Below are 25,615 nucleotides of genomic sequence, written 5' to 3' on the forward strand. Positions count from 1 at the left end.
TTGCTCTTCATGAATAGCTGTCATAAATCCCTAATAATATGTGATACAACAGACTCTTTGACAATTTCTTTTTTCTGAAATTTTGTTTGCTTTCTTCAGCTTAAAGTGACATGTAACGACAAGTAATACTTGATAAATAAGGCTTAAACCACACAATAAGGCCTCCTCTAATTGAAATACATTAGAAAAGGAGAAGAGACCCTAGAAGCTGAGTACTTGCAAGTTATGAAGCAAAGACGAGGCCATCTTAGAAATGACTTATGAAAATGTGGGCGGACTGTGGACTTGCTTTAAGGGTACAGTAATAATCAACTTAATTACACAATCAATAAGCAAAAATGGATGGGAATGCCAGATGTTCGAGTGAAATTGTTGTTTACAACCTGAGAATAGAATTCAGAGTGATTTAAGGTATTAAATAACAATTTTCAATCAAAACACCACAGGGACCCCAACAGGTGAAATTTACGGTAATTAAATCCTGTTTAGCACGCTTCAGTGGCATATTTGCATTGGGCACCCCCTCTAATATTCATGGTACTGCAATAAGCTATCGCTGTGCAAAGTTTGGTGCTTTTGTCAACTCTGTAACGATCCTGACCCTAAGAGACCTGACTAAAAAGCAATACGTTTAATAGGCAAAACAACAACTTTGCGCGCGCATCACGATTTCTTTGTACATATCTTTGCCGTCGTTGCAAGACTACGACGTGAGACTGCCTAACTTCACGTTTTGTGGAGGAGCACAAGGCAACGACCCTTTTTCTTCTGTCACCGAACTATGATACAGCCCTTTAGAATTCAACTCCAGAAAAATTCACCAACATTTGAAAGGATAAAATAAGCGCGATAAAGTTTGAAGCAGCGTGAACACATTTTTTAAGTGACGTTTTCGTAGCCTTCGTTGTTGCTCAAGCTCCCTAAAAAGTCGCGTAGAACTGCATCAGCCTCCAGAAACTGCCTGTAAAACCACTTAGACGTTTCATTGTGGATATGGCTACCATGTCTTAACAGACCCTTCCTCGGTTTTTTCAAGTTTTGGCTTGGACCAGTTAGGAAAAATCCGTCAACGTGGCCAAAAACCACCTTCAAATTAGTTAAAAAGTAAATCAGGGGCACCCAACGAAGGTTTCCCCCTAATTACTTTGAAAACACTTTTTAGGCTATCCAGAGTGCTTTCAGATCTCTAGAAATGTATTCTAAGCGGCGCTAAGAAATTTATATCTGTTCGGTCTTCCTAGGGTAACTTGAGTCTTTTCGAAGTTACGAGGGCTTCAGTATTATTTTCCCGAAAATTTTAGCAGCAATTTAAAGTTTTCCGAAAGTGATAGTTTTTCTGATTCCTTTCTGTATTGCATTTTCGATTCCGAAAATTTTAGGTTTCCTTTCTCTACGAAAAATAACCTAACCTGGGGAGTGAAATGGGAAAAATGAACCTTCAGAAAATCGTAGGGAATTTATTAGATAAGCTTCGTAAATTATGTACATGAATGGAACGGTCATCTAGAAATTTTTAGCCTTCCTCAAGCTATAGAAAATTCTAGGCAATTTTTTACTTCTCCGAACAGATATTTCACAGAAAACAGTCGTTGGGTACCCCTGGTAGATTTTGAACGTGATCTGTTTGAAACTATAAAAGATATGGCTCTACAAAGTCACCAAATTTGACAGACCACGTTCGTATGGTACGGTGGGGGGCAAGTTCATGCCCTCACCATACAAAAGTCTCTAAAATTTCGCGACTTTGTGGAGCAATATCTTCGCCCGCGTTTAACTTATCACCTTTAAACTTTGTAACTTTTCCAATTTTAAGGCGCCCTTTCCAGTAGTATCAATGGATATTACAAACTGTGGAAAGATCTATTTACAAGCGCGTATAAAGAAACCCAGTGAGTACAAAAGTCTCTCGGTGACAACTATTTGGGATTTACGTACCGACTGGCCTTTCAAGAATGGAAGCCATTTCTCGTTCATGAGATTGTCGCGGTATTTTCTTGTAAAGCAGCCCATGTAAGACACGAACGCTGTAGTTAGTAACACATCACCAGGTAGGGTCTTCTCCTGTTCTTTAAAGTTCGCCACCGACTCGGCCCAACGAACATTTTCCGAGGCCAGTCCACCAACCAATCGATTAGCCAACTCGATGGTCATCGCTGTCTGTTCTGCTTCTTGTTGACACTTCAGTTTCTCAGCTGTCGCCTTGAAATGAATCACAATGTAAGATCAGCACGGATCGGTAATTTCCCTTTTCCCTCCCCTCCCCTCCCCTCCCCTCCCCTCCCCGAAAACAAGTCTAGAAAACGAACAAATTTACAAAGACGGACACCTTTCTCAAACGGACCCCTTCATTTGGTCCCAGCCGTTCAACATTTCATTTTCTTTGGAGGGAACCTCTCTAAGACGGAAACATAGTATCAGTCTTTTCTAAACAGCGTGCAAAGAAAGTCGTGTCCGATAGCCCGGGGCTAGTGAATTCTGGTCTTAAATTGCCCGGCGGGCAACTAGGTGCAAACAAAGTTTTTTCGTGGAATTCAAATTACAGAATACTGTAATCGATCACGCTCATCAAAACGTTTTTAGGGGCTAGTTAAATTGACTCCTGGGCTAGTGGATGCTAGCTACAGCTTGCCAAAATGACAAACAGTAAAACCGAGGGACTTTCTTTGCACCATGCCTAAATGCAAATTTGTGCGCCCAATGCATGATTGTGAAACTTGTTCATACAATTCAATCATTACCTTCTCAAACGAAGCCGTAAGCTCAGCTAAATTATCATCCAGCTCAGCTATCTTAGCCTTGATCCTTGCCAACTTTTCTTCTGCAGCTGCCAGCTCGGCATTCGCAGCAGCCAAAGCTTGTCTCTTGGGCTCAACATCACAGAAAACATGATAGAACCTGATGATGTTGATTGCCCATGCGCAGATGCCCGCTGCAGCGGCAGATTTGGCGCGAATGAAGTCGGGTTCAAACTCCGGATCGTCAAGATATGGCTGCACTGCCTTAAGGTTACTGTCAGCGATGTTTTCTTTGTCATAATTCACCAGCTGATCTAAAAATTGATCAACCTTTGAAAGAGAAAAGCATAGAGTTAATAATCATAATGTTAAAAGTTCTTAGTGTTGACAGACGAACTGCCACTTAAAACAGTTCCCAAAACTCCCCTATATACTGCTATGTCCACCACGAAATATTGATCGCTTTTTGGGTCTACGGTAGCAAATATTACAGATGAATCTTATCTCTAGTCACATGAAGTACACAGTTTAAAAAACAACGCGGAATCCCAAGCAACCTTCAATCGGCGACAAACTTGTTGAGACACTGTTCTCAAACGGGGTACCTTCAGAGAACAAAATAATCCACACCCCTCCCCTCCCCTCCATTCAAAGTTGGGGTGTTCGTTGGTTGCTACCGGTAGCTCGAACAGTGGCACGACATTGCATGGAGGGGTGGGGAAAGGAAATCTTCTTTTTCCCCCTTTGAAGTCGGCTAAACGTCCGAAAGGCGCTTTAGGGCAAAGTGTGTCAACTAATTTTGTCGCTGATTGTTGCATTCAGATCACTCGTTGACTTGATTGTGGAGAAGAAATGGATTATCCTTATTGTGAGAATCTCTCAAATGAATGGTAAAACAATCTGAAGGGGAAGACGAGGGGAGGAAAAGGGGCACATCTACCTTAGCCATCATGATTTTAGCCTGTTTCCAGCTCCTGTCCTTGGGGATCTTGTTAGACGGAGCAAGCAACACCATGACAGCAGACGTGACGTTGACAACAGCGGAAGGCGGCGAACCAAACGACTTCAGCTCTGTTAAGTTGTTCTTGTTGAGAGTGTTCAAAGCTTCCTGAGCGGCCTTCAGAGCAGGTTCCGCCTTCGCCAAATCCTCTTCGCAAGAGCGTTGCTTTTCAGACACATCTTTAGCAATAACTTGCACCTTTTTCTCTTCCTCGTCTGCAATCGCCTTCTCTTTGCTGACCTTTTCTGTCTCCACTCCCACCTTTTCGATGAGTTTGTCTGCATCTTCGTTCTTCTGTTTGAGTTCCACTTCTTGTGAGGCGAGTTTTGCCTTCAAGTCATCCACCTGAGAAGCTGTACTCTGCAGCTTTAACAGACCGTTTTCCAGACGCTCAGTTTTCTGGCTCAGCTCCAGCGACTTCTTTTTCAGAAGATTACGATATAATGTAATCTACGAAAAAAAGAGAAAAACAAAAATCAAGTCACATCAAGAGAGAAATTCCAGGAAGTTGAGAAGGGATACAATCTTACGGTGTGCGCAACGCTGCCAGCGCAATCTTAAAACTCAGCGCTACCTTACTGTGATGCTATCACAATACCGAACAGGGTGATTCTATCTTTTCAGTTTGTGACTTAATACTAGATGTTCCCACTCATCAAAAGCTAATATTAAGCTATACCAAGAGCCCGAGTGGATTCTCCTTTGGCTGTGCTCTCTTTCGGTGATGTAGACTTTTCCACAAACATTTTTTGCTAATTAACAAAATTCTTTTCTCGTCAAAGTTTGGCCAACCCTGATAGCAAAACTAAGACTTTGAGTTAAAAAGACGAAAGGATGCGTCGCCTACTATTGTAACTCATATTTCCTACAACTGCACAAGACTACATCTTGAAAAAGTAACAGTATCTAGTGTGGCAGGTCGCACAAGGCATTTTTCGGCCGTAACTGTAACAAGTGTAAGAGGAAATGTAGTTATGGTGGATACCTGTTCCAAGAAGCTCTTGGGTGTGGTGTAGTTGTAGCGTCTTTCATTTGCTAGATACAGCTGACTTTCTTCGTTGACACTCGTGTGAACATAAGACATGAACTCGGCGACTGATGGCTTCACGTCATTCTGAGAAGATAAGAAAACCAATGCATTTCCATAAAAGACGAAAAGAGAAAACTATATTGTTCAAAAAAATAAATTTTGCAAAAACCCTTTAGAAAGGATGGGTTTTTTCTTAGGAAAAGAGTGAAAATAACAGATCTAGGCCAGGCTGGTCCAGTTGTTCAAAAGGTGGATAACGCTATCCATTGAATAAATCTCTAACAAGTGGATAACGCAATTGGTTTCCCCCATACTTATCCACTGGATAGCGGTTTATCCGGAAGATAGTACTTTCCAACGTTCAACGACAGGGGCAGTTGCTTATGTAAGCTGGCAACATTACGAAATCCGAAAGTTCTGGTCTACGATTGGTCCCTTATTTTCCTCCGCGATAGTTGAACGAGAGATAACTAGTAAGCTCAATCAATGGTTAAGCAATGTCTTGAAACAACGTTTTCTAACCATGAGGAATACACCGAGTAAACCATTCAGACTGGCAACGGCAACAGACTTGAAACGGGTCCCGCCGCCGTGAGATCGCTGACGGGAAGGACATTGTTTTGCACTTACAGAATTATCATTGCAGAATCATACTCATAGCAATTCATGTATTATTAATAAAAATTAGTGAAAAATATTCTTCTTAGTAGTATAGGAGGGACCGAATTAACCTTTTCTTTGGGCAGGAATTTCATTAACTTGGGCAGGAATAAATTAACTAATAAAAACGTTTCTTATTTTCTAACTAACCAATCGAAAACGAAGACGTTTATCGACCTTAAAGTAACTAGAAATCCTAAACCAACTAAAAATAGCACATGACCTTATCTTAATGGCATCCCTGCGCATTTTATTCATGAGATCAAGACGAAAGGTTATGACGTCATTGGCGTTAATTTATTCCTGCCCAAGTTAATGAAATTCCTGCCCAAAGAAAAGGTTAATTCGGTCCCTCCTATACTACTCTTCTTACTTCAAGCTGCTCCAAGTCATCAATGAATCTCTTGCTGACGGACACTAAAGCTTCTTGGGGCCATTCATGGAACCAGTCAATAGCGGTGCAGTTAGTTACAGCCGGGAACTTACGACTCCTCACACGCAAAGTGGAACCCACGGGTGAGAAACAAAGGACAACCTGTCAGCGGTAAAAAAACTGTAAGACACGACTTCGAATAGAAATGATACACATAAACACAGAAGCACTTTCATCAATAAAACTACTTATAAAACTGGAGTGGTAATAACTTTCAACGGTCCTTGAAATCTTGAAAGCTTCAAAATCTCGATTCGGTTTTCAAAAAGAAGCTTCAGGTACTCTGATTTGTAATTTTGCTTAAAAGAGAAAATCCTTGTACTGTAGATTATCCAACACATACGTTCATGTTTCTTCCTCTACACAAAGTTACACTCACTAAACCTTTTTTTTTTGAAAGTGAATTCTCAGAGAGAGACCCAGTTTCATCAGAGACTTCTCGCACCCTCTAATTATTTGTATAAGTTGTGGTATCTCTGTTGTATTGTGTTTACCTTCAAGTTTCGTCGCACTCGCTCAATGAAGAACATCCAGCAATTTTCTCTGGTGTCCTGAAGCCCAGCGCCTTTCACTTCATTCCTTATGCCGGAAATGATATTTTCAACCTCATCATCGGCAAAAAGTCCAGGGATTTCACCAGAGGCTAACAGATCGTTGATCAGCACAAGGAAACTCTCTTCGGGAACTTGTGCGTCCGTCAACAAAAACACCGTACCAATGTTCTTCAAACCTGCTTTTTGGCACAAGTTTGCGAGATCAAGCTGACCAAAAGGAGAAAAACAAAAAACAAACAGTAGTTAGTCGCCTCAAGTTCGCTACAGTGTTTGTTTTACTTTAGCCCTTAGACAATTTCGGAGAAAGTCATAGCCTGTTCACAGACCCTCTATTTTCTCTTTCGAAAACGTCGAGCGCGCGTATAAAAACCGCGAGACAGTCACTAAAAAAATAAACTTTATTTGAGTGTCAATGTATTTAGCACGAAAGTACTAATTCGGGACAATATTTTCACGTCTCCTGCTGGAGACAGAACCGCCATTTTACGTGGTCACCCGAGCCACGCGAAGGTCTAGCCGCTTGCAGTGCAAAGGTAGTACCGTCATTTCTCAGTTATTTTAAGATCCTGAGTATTGGTCCGGCCCCAGGATATCGAACCCACGACCTCTCGTTCTGCAGTCACACGCTCTACCGACTGAGCTAACAGTGCCGCGGTATGAATAGTGAAAGAACATAAACACGACAACAGCCCTTCACAACTGACCAGTAGCGGATGGGGGAGGGGAGGGGAGGGTGGTTCATAGTACTACAGATAGTGGGGTTATGACTCCAACATATGCACATCAATAACAGATACGTCAAATCGAACTTAGTAACAAAGCGTCGTCTATCTGGAGTCTTTCGTGATACCACCACTATAGCGGGAGGCCATTTAACTAGAGCGCAATTCTTTTGAATTTGAAGCCTAGCTAGCCACTCGAAATTCATAGTTTTAAAAATGCATTGATATAGCAAAAAAATATTAGTAGTATCACACCTTAAGGTCCGGGATGCCGTATCCTTTTCGAAGCGTGATTTGGAACACTTCCAAAGCACTGATGAAGGCAGCCAAACGAGCTAAACTCTGTTTTCCGCTTCCACCAACACCGACCAACAGGGCGTTACCGCGAGGTGATTCCAGTATGCGATTGATTCGGCAACTAGAAACACAAGAATACCACGTATAAGATAACTGAAATTACGGGAAACATCGCATGAAATCACAAATACATTAACGGACTTCTAAGTTCGTTCTTTTTTTTTCGGCCAAATTGTTTGGGTAGGAACATTGTGTGGAATAAATAAATGCCCTATCAAATTTTAAATGTTTACGGTGAACAGAAAAATGAGAGGTATAGCTGCATTTGAAAAGAGAGAGGAGAAAAAAGAGAGATTTGTAAAAGAGATTAATTTTAGATACATTAGTGGCACTTACACATGCTGCATAGCGTCATCAAACAACACAAGATTCATGACCGCGTTAACCTCATTGTAGTTTTCCAGGGCCTCTGTGAGCAGTTTGTTTAATGACTCCCAGCCTTGGACCGGCAAATACTTCGGCTCTCCAATCCCACTTGCAAAATGACAGAACATATTAGGCTTGGCATAGAGGGCTTCTTCGTCAAAGTCCTAAACCGCGAAGAAAGAAATAACCTGTATTCACTCACTAAATACATAAGCCATAAACATGCCTATGAAGTGAAGTGAAAAGTCAAGTCTTTGATTCCCACCCTGATTTATCTCAGTTTCTAAGACTTACTTCCAGAAGAAATTATAGTTTCGCACTTCTCGGCTCATAATACAAAATATAATTCGCATTTCCGATTTCATAACAATGCTTCCTACTTACACATGAATTTTGGGTTTGTTTGAAACGACAATAGACCTTTCCGCATTCCTGCAAACAGAAGCACACACTCGAGACTTAGGTTGGAAAAATACAGTGATTTGTATGAAATTGCCAACCCAAGCCTCGATTTTATGTGCTCAGTGGAGTGGTATGTAGGTACAGAAGGTCCATTTATTTCCATTCTCCCTTTTTTTAGTCTGCTACAAAGCCTTTTTTAGTGTTGTCACGCAACGCCCGGGGAGGAGCGTTGCGTGACGACTCTAAAAACGGCTGTGTAGCAGACTACCCTTTTTTCTACACCATGTAAAAGTAACCTTGAAGTCAAGGTGAACGTTGCTGTTGAAATAAGTTACGCAGAGGAAAGCACAGACCTCGAATACTTTCTTGGTGATGTCTGCCTGAATTCTGTCATAGTTCTCCATGTCTTTGTCATCCACCAGTTTGTCTCTGTAAACTCGGTCACACTCGTGCATCCATAACCTCACCAAGTCCATTGGTGTCTTGACGCATTCTGCCGTCGAGAACAAGATGCCCTGAAAAAAAAAATACATCGTGACATTTATGAATGATTTTTTACGTAAGGGTTTGCTATAGCAGGAATCATTTCCAAATGACAACACTACAGAACACACACGTAACCAATCAGAAATGAACACGCGAACGAAGCCAAGAGAGGGAAAATGCAGCTGCCGTCAACTAGCACCAGCGTGGAAAATGGCTGGTTTTGTCTTGTTGGATAAAAAGGTAACTTTATTGAGCTATTTTGAAAAAAATAGCTCATATGTCAGTGGTGTGAGCGTATGTATCTTTGTGGCTTTGTAACTTTGTATGTTCGGATGTTTGTTGCAAGAGCCAATAAGGTTGAAGGTACTATTAGTTGATGCTTAGGAACCAATGAGATCTTAGCATCTACTTAAACATGACATTGGTAAAGGTCTAACAAGGGCACTTTGAGACCGCCATCTTGATCCTTCACAATTTTTTCGTCTTTTATTACGGGTACAGGTGTTTGGAAGCATTACATAAAATATCTTCATGATTCAAACGCTGGGAACAGTGATGCAACTGTTTAAGGGTTCATATTTAAGTGTGGATGCTGCTTCGAGGCATTTCTGACCTAATTCGGCTATCGGTACAACGCACGTCAGTGTGAGTTCTGTTTCACCTGCTACAACTGGGTATATTATAAAAGATCATATATTTTCAAATCTCTTCCAATGAAGCAATAATTGATATTTAGATATAGACTTTTATTCGAAAGTATGCGCCCCATAAAATGTGGTTTTAGAAGTTTAAAAGGCAGCTTATTTTTTTGAAAGCTGTATCGAGTATTGTTAATCCTGTAAACAAGCTTTAAAAATATTATTCTCTCACTTACAAAGTTCAACCGACCTTTTTCGTTCTATTTAGTAAAGATGCGTAACTTAAGTAGAAACAGTGGCGTTAGGGAATAAAATTGGAGGAAGCTAGTTGACACAATAATCATGATATAAGTAGAAATATATTTCGGCAGTTTGATAATTTTCTTGGAAGTTAATAAATGTTAGGCTATCAATCTTGACCTTGCATGAAACATAATTTAATTGCAGATGTTGTAGTAAAGCCGAGGTGATTTCTTAAAATCGTTAAGAAAATTTTGTACCATCTTCACAAGCAAATTGTGTGCACGAGTTATTTTTATAATTCTGTTTACTAGATTACTGTGTGATAACTCGAATTCCCTCACGTACGAAGGACGAAAGGGGGCAAAGTCCGACACTTTCACGTGCCAGCTGTGTTACTGTACATCACATGCAGATTGGCTTTTCACAATAATAATAGTAACTTGGACGTATGAAGATCTGTTTCATTTAGTAACCAATGCCTTAGAAAAGGCTCTTTTCTTTTAGGAAGCAATAGCTTTTAAAACATGACGAAATAAGTTGTCGGAGTTAAAGACCGTTTCACAAAATTTTGTTAATAAATGTTAGGTTATCAACCTTGACGTTGCATGAAACATAATTTAATTGCAGATGTTATAATGAAGACGAGGTGATTTCTTAAAATCGTTTGAGAAAATTTTGTAGTGAAGAATTTGCCTTTTTTTAACGTACGAATTGTAAAAGGGCCAAAGAACAACATCTTCACGTGCAAATTGTGTGCGTGAGTTATTTTTATAATTCCGTTTACTCAGCTAGTTTACTGTGTGATAACTCGAATTCCCTCACGTACGAACGACGAAAGGGGGCAAAGTCCAACACTTTCACGAGCCAGCTGTGTGACTGTACATCTCATGCAGATTGGCTTTTCACAATGATAAATAGTATTTTGGACGTATGAAGACCTGTTTCGTTTTGTAACCAATGCCTTAAAAAAGGCTCTTGTCTTCTGAGAAGCAATAGCTTTTAAAACATGAAGAAATAAGTTGTCGGAGTTAAAGACTGTTTCACTGAGTAGAATCGCACGTGAAAACCTCGTGAATTATGATGATGCAACCATCTACCACAATGATAAAAATCCTGGTATTTCGTAACTATTCAGTATTCGATGAGTCACATTTTGGCTTAAGAAACTCCGAGGAAACCTGAGAGTTTTCCTTCTAATCAACGTTTGGTGAGTAGAAATTTATTTCACTTTAACGATTTGTTTAACTTGCACCAGATGTAACAGGGAAAGACGGAGGAAAGTGAATATATAGCTTGAGAATCGACTCAGCTGAGCGTTTCGCGTTTTCATTTTGTACCGCAATACGCAATTTCGCACAAAAACCTAATCTACATTTAGGATGAAAGAGGTAGATTGATCACTCTTGGTAAGGTTACACCGAAGCATTAAAGTTACACTGAAGCATTCAAAATAGCTCATGCACGTTTAACGTGCCTATATTTCTGATTGGTTTGTGAAGGAGATAGTTGACGGCTGCAACTCAATACCTGACAGGACAAACACGTGATAAATGCGTGAAGAGAACAAACCTGAAAGATGTTGGACAAGTCTCGCAAGTTAAAAACGTAGTGAAATTTCACAGCAGTGGGCAAAAACGTTGAGGTGACCTGGATTGAAAAAAAAAAAGATACAACTCAGTCATAAAAAAAGCCTTAAAAAAACATCAGATAAATTTTTACGACGATTTAATCATTAATGGATACACACAGTGCCAATACATGAACAAATAAACGCAATAAACGAACACAAGAGCAGTGGCATCACTCCTCACGGTGAAGATGGCGCCAAGGCTACCACGCAGCAAACTGTTCAGAGGTCAAAAATGTCAAAAATATTATCGAGTGGGTACGGTAGAGCGATCAGTACTGCAAGTAACTACAAGTAATCAACTGTGGGTAAATGGAAAACTTTGTTGAACCTATATAATAGGCGTAACAAGACTGCCTTGGGGCCATTTATTAAGTGCTTATACAGGGTTGTCATTAAGAGCCGGGGGCCGGGCATTTTCCCCGGCTACTAAGAGAGTGGCCCCCGGCTACTTTTATTGGAAAATAGAAGAAAAATAGAACCAAAAGAAATCTCTAGCCGTTTGATTCCCCGCCTACTTGTTGTGTTTACCCGGCTACTTGAAATCTTAGTGACAACCCTGCTTATAGACCTTTTGAAAAAGGGCAGTGGAACAGTAGTCGGCTATATATCATTCTAAAGTGCTACAACACAGCTACAGTGGAATAGTAAGTGTTACCTTCTGGTTCATGGCTAGAGCTGCGTCAACAAGCTTCTCTGAGTTTTTCAGCACAGCCTGAGGAAAACTCATAGCGTTCATATGACCGTTTAAGATGCTCAAGTAGATCGTCTTTAGAGCGTCCAGTCCTGGAAAACTGATGGCAAACACTGCAAAATGGCGCTAATAAAGAAAAAAAGATATATATAAATATTTGCGCCCTTGTAACACAAGTTTTGAAATTAAGAAGTTATCGCCAGAAGTTACGCTCAAGCGGTAGGCAAAAGGAGTCGAGGCGGAGTGGAAATAAAAATTCTTCAGTAATAGTCACAGGCTCTTCTTTCTTCCCCGCTCTCTTGTACCCGTGTGGCTCGCTCAACTCGGAATGCTGCCTGCGCGCGGCCCAGCAAACCCGGAGCCCCCGCCGAATTCAAGCGCCGCCGTGACCGCGGGATGGATTGTTTCTAGGAAGTCCCGAGTTTAAATTCTCGAACACTCTTGTAAATATCAACTGTTTTGCCTCTTCTTAACCTTCTTACGTCTCATATAAATTAGTATTTGTGTCAGTCATTCGCTCGGCCGCACTAGCCTTCGTGCTATAAATACTGCCGAGGGTAAATAAAGAAACTATATCATGAAAGATATTATTCATCGCGGTTTGTGCATGATAGGCTATTTTATAATTTGGCTCACGATTCATTTCGACTGTGGGTGACAGCTCAACGCTGGTCTTCTTCTTGTCTTCTTTTTCCCTCCAAATCTTACAGCGATCAGGAATTCGATAACGAATTTCCCTCGTTATTTATGTGATGAATAAGAATTTAGTGTAAAACCGGAGACAATCTGATACTGACCTGTAAACGGGGGTTGATGGTGAAGCTGCCAGCCGTGGGATTCATGCAGGCAACATATTGGCAGTTATGGACCTCCTTGAGACTAAGCTTAGCTCTGTCGTACCAGTGATTATAATCCAAGTGTTGCCTGATCAATGTGTGAGGCTGTACTGTGCCGTACGTGTCAACCTAAATTAAAACAAAGCAAAGATTCATTTTCACTTTCAATCTTTGGGTGTGACCACATACAGTCGAACCCGCTCCATATTCGACAAGCTGTCGTAAGAGACCATCATTCCAAAACACCGAACTTTTCACAGATAAAGCACTGTAGTTAGAACCTCTCGTTAATGACTAACTCTCCTAATTGACTAAGAGAGGTTTTGGAGGTGGTGTTAAGTTTTTCCATTAATTTAAGCTTTCTGTAAGGGATACATAGTGTGATCGTTATAAATGGGCAACGCGGCGCTCCGTGACCTAAACCAACAAACTAATTTTGTTCATCTTTAACGACATTTTATCTTCGCGTAAGTACTAAGCTACTCAGTAGCGCTCATGTGTCTAGACTAATGAAAGCAATCTCTTCTGTTTCTTCAGAGTGACTAGGGGTGGAACGCGCGCGAGGGACGCAAGAAGCGAGGGCGACTATCCCGTCTCGTGCTTTCAGTCACGCGTGGCCCGAGAGAATGCTCGTCAACTATCGCGTGTTCCTTCTATGCCAGAGACTACCTCTGGTCCGTCTTTTGACAGCGACTACTTCCCCAAGGCCCCTATCAAATCTTGGCATTTGGGGGCTCCTGCATTGCTTACCATGGGCATGTTCATATCGTCGATAAAATAGATCAGCTTTTTCGTTCCAGGTGGGCCATAGTTGCGACCAGCCTTCTTCTCCAGTGGTTTGTCTAAGACAGCCTGCAGCATAGCGGATGTTGTGTAGTAATTGAAAGGTACATTGGTGACCATGAAGTTATCAGGATCCAAGGCCGCGAATTTGTCGCCAACCAAAACCGTCTTACCCGTACCTGCGCTGCCTACGAGCATGATTGGTCTGCGGTTTACCATCAAAAGATCCATAAAGTATCGCACTCGAATGGTTTCTTGAGTATGTACGAGTACCGCCTGGAAACAACAAAGCACAACAAGTTTGACACTATCGATCCATATATAAATTATTTTTATTTTCAAATAGAGTAAGAATCGTTTTGCTGTTGATGGTATTGCACCACTATCCACAGTGACTGTGTATGAGCTCCTTTATGGCAGCTTAAAACTGACTTATTGTCTTAAAAGCAGGTAACTTATTAGATTAGACAAACACAATTTTTTATGTATTAGCACAATCGTCAAGTATCTAAATGCTTATTTCTTCAGTCATCAACTTCGAAGGACGGAAGCGCTAGTTTCGACGGGACAGTGAAAACTGGTTTTCAACAGTCATAGGAGGTCCAAGAACATCATGTGAAAACCATAGCTGCTAAAGGGTATCCCGTCTACTAACTATGAGAGGACGTAAAACATAGGTCAAACCGAAGCATCCTACCTGCAATGGGATCTCGGAGTCCAGCTCGAATTTAGGAACTTTTTCGGTCCACGGCACAAATTTCTTGGTTTCACTGTCAATGAAGTAATCAAAGACAGTGCCAGCCGAGGGAAACTTGATGGTCTTAAATTCAGTCACCCACCACTTGGAAAACTCCACTCGGTAATCAACCAGCTGTAGAGACAATACAAATTTTAGCTCATGAAAAGGCTTCCGTAATATTGCAATAGTGATCCCGATTAGAAGGTTCTCGCCTCGGGTGTTCAAAAGCTGGACAGCGCAGTCCACCGAATTAAACGCTATCCAGCTGATTAATTTTAGGGAAATCAATTGCGTTATCAACTGCAAAGATATTAATCCAGTTTATAGCGTTATTAAATTTTTGAACAACTGGGCCTGGTGGATAAGTAGTAGGGAAACCAATTGCACTATCCACTGGATAGAGATATATCATGTGGATAGCACTATCACATCTTTTTAAAAACTGGGGCCAGCTGGCCAGCTGGACATCCAAATTAAGTCCTTCGAAGGAAGAGAATTCTCTCTTGTGCCATTTATCTCTCTCAATGAAGCTAAGGTTTCCGGTTGCACCGGTCAAGAGTACATAAAAGGTCCTTTATGTTCTCTTCTACCAGATCAATGCCTAAATATTTTAGCAGGAAGTTAACGCTACTAACGATGACACAAACCTGATCCTGGAACATGGCTCCACCGAAGGCCCAGACTGCTGCAAACACGAAGTACAACTCGTACAGTTCCTTGTTACAGTCTGGTGGTGTATTGGTGGGATTCAGTAGGCACTCTAGCAGGTAACACAAGGTTGTAACCATGGTGATATCCGGGACAGGCGTGATCTTTTTGAAGCGTACGCGTAGGGTGTCTAGACAGATGGGCACGTACTTGTCAAACAGGATTTGCAAGTTAGCTTTCTCCGATTGAACTTCACGCGTGTCAATCCAGCTTGATACATACCTGTAAAAAAGAAAATATCACATTTCGTTAGCAAGTACTGAAACTTATGAATTAAAATAACTAAAACAACTTTATTCCACGAAACTTTTTACAGTCTCCGCAGACTGGGAAACCGTTGGTTCTCGAATCTCTCCGATCGAAGTGGAATTCTGAACTGCTGATTTGTTTATGCAATTGACTATTCAAAGTCCCCTATTTTTCCATAAGATCTTCGGGATCACGTGACGGGCGGCCATCTTGGTTACATATGTACCGATTCTAGCCTAGGGAAGAGGTTTACGGTCATCTCGCCACCAACGAAATCGCCACCACATAATAACTCTGCAAAAATTGACACTGTTAACTTACCTGGGATTGTTACTTCTTCCTCAAGCCCAAATATAAGTTTATTGATTTTAATTTACACCTTGCGTCGAACTTCTCGTCTTTAGTTGTGCTTTTTTGTGAATAATTGCGACTTTTTAAATTCCCTTAATACACATTAAGGCTTATTTGCATCGCTCGAGAAGTATGGAATTTGGTTAATATTGTCACTTGAACCTTACCTCCTTAAATTTTATTTCAAATTTAAAGTGAAAGAATTTTTTTAGAGACTTGTCCTTTTGATCGATAAGTATTGAGATATATATTTCTTGGTGGCGAGGTGACCGGATTCCGGGTAAGAGTATCAGATCTACCTAGGGGCTAGGGGGCGGAACGTGGTTTCGGAGGAGGCTCACCTCTCTTCCCCTACCGCTATAAACCCCGCAGACTTTCAAAAAAACTCGTGAGGTCGACTTGCAGCAAGTCTAAAAGCCCCGACGACCCACGGTAAGCTCTCGATCTCCGCCATCTTACGGGAAAATACGGGACTGGGAACAGTCTACTTTTGCAATGGTGTTACACTGTAATGACTCATTCCTTGCATCAGTAGGCACTGAGAGTAATTCAAGACTGCGTAAATGATGGGTCAAGTCTTGTTGTCCAAACGATGCACGTAACTTAGCATTGATGTTATCACCTAGGAGATCAAGAGCTGGTACTTACGGATTCCAACCTACGTCCGCGTAGTTAAGAAAGAGAATTCCTGCTCGGGATACAGTAGCAGGTGTAGCTGTCTTCAGATGACCGATTTCAAACAACAGTCTCATTGATGGCGTCAGAGGTACACGTTCATTACTGGCTAGAGTAAGAACCTACAGGGAACAAAGCAGATTGTTTTTTTATAATACCAGATAAGGAAGCTATGCCAGTTCGTCTGCTTTACTATGACTTGTAATCGACCATACAACTAAAACTGTGAAGTTTTCTGTTCAAACAATACAGGCCTCAGTTGTTCAAAAGGTGAATAATACTATCCATTGGGTAAATCTCTATCCAGTGTATAACGCATTTGGTTTCCTAAGACTTATTCACTGCACCGTGATTTAACCGACAGATGATTTTTTTTTTCAGTCCATTGTGAAAATGTAGATTAATTTATTCGTCAGTATTGTGATTTTTTTCCCTTCATTTCATTGTCAACACGTTTTAAAGCTTTGCATTTACTATTTGTAATACTCATGTAATTTTCCTACCTCGTTCCCAGGGTCCTTTCCTACTCGGCCTGGCCGAAAAAGGAGAGGACCCTGACAGCTAGGTTGGTAATTTTCATTAAAATCAAATCTAAAAAAAAAACTATCCCACGTTTGAACCACCGAGGCCTGAACTATGTTATCTACTGGAAAAGTTAAAAGCTGTTTACTGAACCCCAACCCAACAGGAAGAAAAACTGTTTGTACCCCATCAAACAAAAAAACACCCAAAACCTTGAAGAGAACAAGAATCTGCCGTGAGTGCAACTTTCTTTCCGTCTCACGTTCTTCGTGCTTTTTCCACGATACAAACCGCTTTCATAAGCACCAAAGTTTAACTTCCCCGCACACCTTTGTATTGCCTACCCGTTATATTCGGAATATCAACCTAGAAAATGGCCTGCTCTCCGTCAGTCTCTCCGAAGTATGGTGGATGAATTGCCCGCATGGTGATCGGGTTGGGGAAGTCTATATATAAGGTCGAATTCTGTCGGGGACTTAAGGTATTTTTCTTTGCCCTTCGCTCTCCTTTATTATACCTTTCCCTTCCAGAACTAGTTCGGTTTTCATCTCTGAATAACTATGGAAATTGAGAGTGTAGTCTTGTTACCTTGTTGTCGTCCATGACGGTGTTCAAAGATTCAATCCACATTGGATCAATATCACCGTCAAGTACAATCCATTTAGGACTGTCGTTATTGATCGAAGCCAGATCACGCATGATAGTGGAGAATAAACCTGCAAAGAAGTAAACAAATATCGAATCAGCCACCATTATAGCCTTCCATGGAGACGCTCTTCCTTCTCCAAGGAACGTAAGACGACTCTTTATCAGTCTTTTGGCACGCTGTTGACCATAGAGTTCGACATGTGTAGGGGCACCTCAAAACAAGAACGCAGGCGCGCGGCCAACCCTGGTATCATAATATGACAAAAAATAAACTTTTCAGAGCGCAGCAGCCTCACGTTTCTATAAAGCTTTAAACAACAGCTAAATTGTTCTTTAAAAGAAACTCGGGTAACAACATTAGAATATATTTCTTTCTTTGTGCTAACATGGATATGTATCTCACCATCCTTCCATTCTCTGGTCGCAGGGTTAATAAATCCAAACAGTTCATCTGCTGTCACAGCTTTGGGATTGATGTCATGGAGCAGTGGTTTTCTCTTCTGATTCTGATAAGTTTTATTGAGGGTTTTTATCACCTGTGTTTTACCGGTTCCCGCCGGACCAAGAACGAACACAGAATGTCTGACAGCTAGCAACTCCTCAAGCTGTACCACCTTCAGGATAAAGCTGTCTTCTGTTTGAAGTTTGAGATCCTAAAGGAAAACAAGTGTATACCATAAATTTAATGTGCAAAAAAGTTAACCTAAGACCAATGCTGGTCAGCAGTTTTCTCAACTATGCTTGGGCAGGCCCCGATACCTTAAGCAAGGGCACCTCGTGACTTCTATACGCAGTCGCTTGGTCGTAGTTCTCCAGCTTGTTGCTTGCTTGCCGTTTTAGTGCTGTGTTTCTCCCAACTCTCCCTCCTTCTTTAAGTCAGGGCAAGGTAAGTATTCCACCGAAAAGTTAAGCGTGAGGGTGCCTGGTGAAGGCCGCTCGCAGGGTTCCCATGGATACCTCCTTCCTCATGCTAGAGCATTGCCCGGCTCCACCAACTTTGTAGGTACTAACACCCAAGCTCAAATGATTATCAAATGATTATTTTTAATAACTAACCCAGATGACCATAACTTTTTCCGATTACAAATCCGATTCTGCGTCGGACGTTTTCGTGGCTAGTTTTAAAACTACGACAAATTAAAGCCTTACCAGGGCAGATTTCTTAACCAGAGCTTCAAAATCCATGTCACGTTTTCTTGGCACATCAAGAGCAGGGAAGAGATCACCAATCAGACCCATGAAGACAGGAACATCATCCGTGACAATCTTAGGAATGTTAAAGTCACGCAATGCTCGCATAAGCACTTGATCTTCAGGGCGTTCACGGTCACTTCGCTTCAGAGAACCGGCCACGACCAACACTGACTTAATAGCACGCAGACCCCAATCGTAATGGTCCTAAAGATAAGAGAAAACAAAGAAATTTACCACGAGATATTTAAACGTTTCTCTACTTTCTGCTTTGGGTCCTTTCTTGGAAATGGCACGTTATGTTCTCCAACCCAGTCTAAGTGATTTAGCTCGTTATACAATACTTTTTCATAATGTAGATCTCGCGCTGACGTACGATCACCAACGTGCAAAGGGATCCTTCAGTAGCGACAATCACAGTGGACCCATGGCGCCACATCACTTGCATCTGTCATAACCTTGCCTGTTTGTGAGCCCCTCTTTAAAATGTTAGAGCTTATCTTCCATTAGAAATTCTCTACATGTCAATAATACTCTTCTTTATAAGGGTTGCACTATGACTCAAACAGCACCTACGTGAGGACCTAGCATACACATAGCTCTGACCTGTTTAGAAAGAAGCTCTTTACACAGTGAGTACAACGTAATAAACTTTCTAGCCAGCGCTCGAGCATCCAAGAAACCTTCAGCTACCAACATGATTTCACAGATCAGCTCGAAGTCAGGAACCACCATGGCACAAGGTCTGAAATGTATAATAAAGCATAGCCTTCACTAAACCAACACCAGACATGCCAAGTTTATACTGCTCACAAAAAACATAAATTATTTCTCACGGGTTATTACTCGCAGGAAAAGCTGAGAAAACTTGTTCTATATGACTTGTTTTACTCTTTAATATTTTCGATGGCCATCTTGAGATGTCGAAAGTAAAGAGTTTGTATATGTTGAGAGTATATATATTATACCCAATACTCAGGGTCTTTTAATGACTAAGGTGAAAGTGCTGCTTTTATAATGATATCTACAAAACGGTTGAACTTCCCAGTCTCGGATAAGAACGTTAAACCATAGGTCCGTAACATAACCCTTGCTCATCAGTGAGACGTTAAAAAACCCAAGCACTGCTCGTAAAGAGTAGGAGACGGATTCCCCAGTTTCTTGGTCTGTTTTTTACCTGAAAACATATTTACTATGAAAAATCTGACCGATTTCCGTAAAAAGGTGGTTACTGGTATGGATCCGCGCTTGGTACAATACAATACAATACAATGTTCTTTATTTTGAGAGGGTAGATACATGATTAACCCAGTAAAGAGTTTTCTAACACATGGCCCTAAGTTGTCTGGAAGTTTGTTCCATACCTGAACAAAGCCTTGAGATTTTCCGGGAGCTCAGTTCTACCGGCGTACCCAGGGTTCATTGTGATAAAAAGACCAACTGTCGGCACCAAAACAATCTCCTCGCCTTGGAAGATAAAGCGTTTCTTCTTGTCTTTGATGGCATCTTGTATAGACTTGACCTGCACTGCGACCACTGATAACACTTCAACTGAGATGCGGTTAAACTCATCAAAACAGCCCCAGGCTCCCGTCTGTGCCAGTCCTTTGTAAATGTTACCAATAGACTAAAAAGAAAAACAGAGAAAACAAGTTTAACGTTCTGATATTGTATAGTGTCTAAAGTTCCCTATCTTTTCTCATCTTCTCAAAAAACCCGTATATCCAATTTTAAACTCCATCTGAAACTTTAACTTTTAAACGGCTTCAAATTGGTATTTCTCAATTACATTTTACCCATCACTGAAAGTAAATAGGTTGGTTAGCGGAACTTTCAAAGGAACAGAACATTAGGTATTACCTTGTAGTCCATCTGTTCAGAGCAGTTAAACACGTACACCATAATTCCAAGAGCTCGTCCCAGATCCTTGGTGGTCTCGGTTTTACCAGTTCCCGCTGGGCCGGCCGGCGCTCCGCTCATTGTAAGATGAAGAGACTGGGTGAGAGTGATGTAACACCTTAAAGGAACAAAGATACCGTTGAGTAACTGATACCAAAGCTACTAAACTACGGGCAACAGAAGCATGACACTTGTCTTGCGCGTTTTACCAACCACGTTCAAACTTGTTTTGCAACAAATCAGGTCGTTGCAAGTTGCGAGAATACTGACTTTTACGCGCGAGTCACGCCATATACGGGATTTACATCACTTGCCGCAAAACAAGTTTGCCATGGGCCGGTAAACGGCCAACAAGTACAGATTTTGTTGCAAAAAGTAGAACTATTCTCGGGGGCGTGGCCAGCTTTTCGATTAGTTGTGTACTTGTTTTGCGGCAAGTGATGTAAATCCCGTGTATGGCGTGACTCCCGCGTAAAAGTCAGTATTCTCGCAACTTGCAACAACCTCAGTTTGTTGCAAGACAGGTTTGAACGTGGGTGGTAAAACGCGCAACATCGCTATTCAACTCGTTTTGCAGTAATGTTGCAAAACAAGTTGCACGTGTTTGTTGGCCGTTTTACCCTGGCTTAGACCAGATTAAATAAGAAGATGACAGTAATTATAGTCTCTTCGAAGAACAAGAAAAGAAAAGAAATAGAACTGTAGCCACAATTATATTCTAATTTTCATAGAAAGTTCAAATTAAGACCTCACCTGTCAGTCAGGGGCGTAATCACTAAACGAGGCGTGTTACCGAGATATTCGTAGGAATACTTGAACTGAGCATCGCAAATGTTGGCAAAGCAGTGGCTAATCTGATCATCCCAGCGATGTCGGAGCTGGCTGAGCCAGAGGAAAGCTTGAGCATTCTCAACCTTCTGCTGAATTAACTTGGCCACCACATCTCGAGCGTGCACGTCTATGGTACAGATGGTCATGATCTTCTGACGGTCACCTTTCGACAGTTCGCCGATCAACATGTTGATAAGAGTTGCCAGTTGAGCGACCTAAGAAGAAAGAAAGAACTCTTCAAATAACGCTGCTGTATCCCAAACGTACGACACTTACGGTTGAAATAATTGTAAAGCTTACAAGAAGAAGGGGAGAGCCCAAGTTCCACAAGCATTTGATTTTGCTGCCTCTGTTTTGTAAGAAATATCTTCATTGATTTGGATAACTCACATCATTTTATTTCTTTATTATATCCATTTTGAAATCACTAGTGATCCACGCAATCTTATTGGCTCTCAGCAGTGTGATTTATTCACGAATGACACTTTTTTTTGCTTTAAATCACATCTAGCTGTTCTAAATCGTATCATTCATGTTCTAAATTGCATCATTTTTGTTTTAAATCGCAGCATTTCTGCTCTAAATAGCATCATTTCTGTTTCGAATTAAAAGTTGTACAAGCCTTTTTGTTTCCGCTTTCAACAAACCGGCTACTTGATCAATGAAATATTGACTTAATTCTGTCATTTCAAAATGGCTGTAATAAAAAGTAAATGAACTTCGTGTCGTGCAATTTTGGTCTGAAATCATACTTCTGATTTCAAATCGAACTCGCGCTTGAAATCACGAGTCTGATTTCAGACCAAACTGCACTCCACTCAGTTCAATTACTATTCTTTATACTATCACAAAAAATTAAAGGTTTGCTGTTGTGGTTTGCGGTCTTTGCCTGAACATATGCCTTGCGACTAAACCCATATTCTCGAGATAAGACAAATACAGTGAGAACCTGATTTTTTCAAACTACCCAGGAAAACAAATTGGTTTGAATTACCAAGAGGTTTTAAAAATTAGGGTAAAATTAAAGTGGCTGACTCAGGAAGTCAATTTTGATTCACATTATCTGGAGAATCGCAGAACTAGGAGATGAGGGATTAGAATTCCCCTGTATTCTTAAACCAGACTATGACACCAACACAATTATCGTAAACCCCAAACGAACAAACCTGCTTCTTGTAGTAATCCTTCAGCGCATTCTCATACCCCTCTTCTAAGCGTCCAAACGCTAACACTACCTCTGTGGTCCACCAGATCTGTGTTCCACACAGGGCCACCTGGGCAGGGTAGTCGAACAACCACTGGTCACGTGGTTTTTCCTCGTACGACACCACAGCTTCTGAAAGCTCATGACGGACAGTTGATCGCATAGCGTCCATAACTCGGTTAAGCCAGACCTCCACCTAAAAGAGCGATACCATTGGTCTTAATATGTATAAAAGTGAAGATTTGGTTTTTCGTTTGGAACAGAGAAATCACAAGTAAAATACCATGCTTATATTCAGGAGTCATAGTAATGATAATGACAATGATCATTTAATAAAAACGATGATGACGACGACGACGATGATGATATGGATGATGAAAATGATCATGACGTCGTTGATAACAATTATCATGATGACGATGAGAATGATGAAGATGGTAATGATGATGATGATGATAACAATGCCGACGACGATGGTAATGATAATGATGGTTATGTTACAAAGCTTTTTTTTTTTAGGATAAAAAGGTTTTGTTTTAGTAAGAAAGAATTATTTTGTAAAGTTTAGAAAAAAATCACATTACTTGTCCAGAACAGTCACAAGTCTTATCAAAGTCCACATATTCTCCTTCTTTACTGTACAATCCTAGTGCTTCCTTGGTAGGATTTCCTTCGTCATCTTCCTTAAACTTCAGTTTCGCCATGTTATCAAACAACTTGGACAAGTGACGGCAAACCTAAAACACAAATGGCCGCAAAAAATATCAATAAGGAACAAAAAATCCTTTCTAATTCTTGCAAGATAATCCCTGTATTTTGAGGCATCTCGGAAATGTGATATATGGAAAAATAAACGAAAAAAGATTTCCTTTGGATGTGACAGCTTAATGTCACTCTGCTCTTCAAATAATATACACTAGCTGGTCAAAATTTTAATTTTTGACTTGAAAGGAAGCTCTTGAACAAACAAGTACTCGCTCTATTAACTTAGGGGGTATGATCGGTTACTGGTTGTCTTGGGACACTATCGACCAATCACATAGTTGGCGCTATTCAACGTAGTTTATGGAGTGGGAAATCAACAAGTTTTCGTTGCTCAGGCTTCTCAATTTGAAATTCTGAAAATTTTCGCCATTAACAGGTAGGCAGTTTAAGAGAGCATAAAAGCAACAAAAACCCTACCTCTATAGGTTGATTTCCCTTGGAAAGAATATCCAGCAAGTCGGCTGATGACACAAAGTAAAAGCGCGGGAAGGCAAGTCGCTTAGTTTCCAGATACTCGGCCAAAGCTTTCTCGCACAAAGACAGTCTAGGAAGAAACAAGAACAAACCGTCAAACACTTTTCGACTAACGATTTGAAAACAAGATATTAAGTGCACTCAATGAACTCCATACTTGTTGCTCAGTAAAGCATGCAACTAAAATGTTTCTTTTCTTGTTAACCAATGCAAATCTTAAAGACGGTGGAATGGACGGTGCTAGCTTTTAACAACCTGCCTTGCTGGCATATCCTATATCGTTCCAGCAAAATGACTATCTCTATTTTTAATGCCTTGTTTAATAGCAATTTAGAACTACTTTTGGTGAAAAAAAAAAAGAATTTGTTCGAAAGGAAGACGCACCTTTCTTGTAAATTTTCAAGTTTCTCGTACAGCCCTGCTCTGTTGCAACAATTTACAACGTTGGGGATTTCAGAGGCTTCTTTCATCAGTTCCTGTCAAATGAATACAATTCCTCATGAACCTCACCATACACTCACAATAATTCCCTTCCTACATGAAATATCCAAAATATTGATCCCTACAAGTTAAGTTCAAATTTTGACGTTACTGAACATGATTACCAGCCCAACTTCAAGTTTTGAGTCATGGAGAGATTTAGAGTGACGCTTACGGCAAACGTTAGAATCAAGTTGACAAATTCTCAAAATAAAAAACGTGCAACTAAGAACAGTTCAAGAGAGAAAGAGAGAACAATTGTTATAGACAAAACTACCAAGAAGTTACGAATTTTGGGGTAGAAGTAATGAAGTATCTCTCTATTAACGATGAGATAACAAATTTTCCTTCATTGTTTAACACCATGTCGTTTAGGTTCTAGCTTCTCAAAATAAAGCGATGTTCAGCATAAATCCACAATGTTTGGAGTTTTCCCATTTGCTAAATTCCGCAGGTCAACCCAAGTCTATGCCACGCGCGTTTCGCTTCTGTTCTCACCTTGAAGTCAACATCTATTCCGTCAAATCGCTTGGAGTCCTCAGGCAATTGATTACGAATGTCTTCAGATCCGATAAAAATACTTTCCAAGTGAGACCAGGTCCTTTGTACTTCAAACCAAATGGAGATTACTGAGTCTGATACAGACAGCTTCTTCTGCCATAAAGACACTTCCTCCAAGAAATGACCAATATACTTGGATGTTATTAGATTTTGAAGTTGTACCTACAAAGGAAGAACACTTGTTATTTATCATCCTGCCTTTAAGTGCATAATCCAAAGTCAAATGTACACTTGTTTCTTCCTTAACTCTTATTCATTGATAAGTTTCCACTTTCAACATCTCCTTTAACTTTTGTATTTCCTCTTTGAAGATCGTCGAGTGTGCGTATGAGAATAAAATCAACCGCTCGCGAAAAATGGTGGGCATGGAGAAAGCAAAAAATAGACGTTTCGGTCTCTTTTTTTTTCTCGCGCGCTTGCAGAATTCTTCGAAAACTGAAAAATCTGTGGACAGGGTGCTTATGTATTTAATGTCCAACAGAGACAGACTCCGTCCTTTTTTATTCTCTCACCTGATTGTCCTCAAGAGTTTCAATCAATTCCTCGCTAGACTTCAGCAACGGAATGCCAGTTCTCATATGGCTCTCATACTCAAACTCCATCTGGGACCAAGTTACGTCCAGTTCCTTCAGAACCTTCTCCATTCCCAGTTCCTTGGTGGCCTTGTCTACGATTCCACGCACCTCGTCTTCAAAGTTGTGCAGATTGAGGGCCAGCAGATCTGCCAAGTTCGTGTCGTCGTTCATGATGAA

The 25,615-nt window shown here is 40.8% G+C and overlaps 1 protein-coding gene across 1 annotated transcript in view; it reads right to left on the reverse strand.

Moving 5' to 3' along the window:
- LOC140940469 (dynein beta chain, ciliary-like) overlaps nt 1-25,615 on the reverse strand; it is a 59,183-nt gene that overhangs the window by 14,445 nt on the left and 19,123 nt on the right. The window contains exons 22-50 of the mRNA XM_073389443.1: nt 25,376-25,615; nt 24,801-25,025; nt 24,207-24,298; nt 23,766-23,892; nt 23,168-23,320; nt 22,546-22,779; nt 21,302-21,594; nt 20,510-20,666; nt 20,014-20,276; nt 19,256-19,394; nt 18,608-18,856; nt 17,862-18,111; nt 17,399-17,526; nt 16,262-16,410; nt 14,953-15,235; nt 14,264-14,437; nt 13,534-13,842; nt 12,745-12,912; nt 11,912-12,073; nt 11,196-11,273; nt 8,613-8,774; nt 7,828-8,021; nt 7,390-7,552; nt 6,353-6,619; nt 5,799-5,960; nt 4,721-4,849; nt 3,676-4,185; nt 2,739-3,065; nt 1,936-2,199 (exon numbers count right to left, since the gene is read on the reverse strand). The exon at nt 25,376-25,615 is cut by the window's right edge and continues 6 nt beyond it. Coding sequence (XP_073245544.1) covers nt 1,936-2,199; nt 2,739-3,065; nt 3,676-4,185; nt 4,721-4,849; nt 5,799-5,960; nt 6,353-6,619; nt 7,390-7,552; nt 7,828-8,021; nt 8,613-8,774; nt 11,196-11,273; nt 11,912-12,073; nt 12,745-12,912; nt 13,534-13,842; nt 14,264-14,437; nt 14,953-15,235; nt 16,262-16,410; nt 17,399-17,526; nt 17,862-18,111; nt 18,608-18,856; nt 19,256-19,394; nt 20,014-20,276; nt 20,510-20,666; nt 21,302-21,594; nt 22,546-22,779; nt 23,168-23,320; nt 23,766-23,892; nt 24,207-24,298; nt 24,801-25,025; nt 25,376-25,615 — 6,051 coding nt within the window. The remainder of the gene's footprint in view (nt 1-1,935; nt 2,200-2,738; nt 3,066-3,675; nt 4,186-4,720; nt 4,850-5,798; nt 5,961-6,352; nt 6,620-7,389; nt 7,553-7,827; nt 8,022-8,612; nt 8,775-11,195; nt 11,274-11,911; nt 12,074-12,744; nt 12,913-13,533; nt 13,843-14,263; nt 14,438-14,952; nt 15,236-16,261; nt 16,411-17,398; nt 17,527-17,861; nt 18,112-18,607; nt 18,857-19,255; nt 19,395-20,013; nt 20,277-20,509; nt 20,667-21,301; nt 21,595-22,545; nt 22,780-23,167; nt 23,321-23,765; nt 23,893-24,206; nt 24,299-24,800; nt 25,026-25,375) is intronic.

The sequence above is a fragment of the Porites lutea genome, chromosome 6 (assembly GCF_958299795.1).
Source record: "Porites lutea chromosome 6, jaPorLute2.1, whole genome shotgun sequence".
NCBI classification, from domain to species: Eukaryota; Metazoa; Cnidaria; class Anthozoa; order Scleractinia; family Poritidae; genus Porites; species Porites lutea.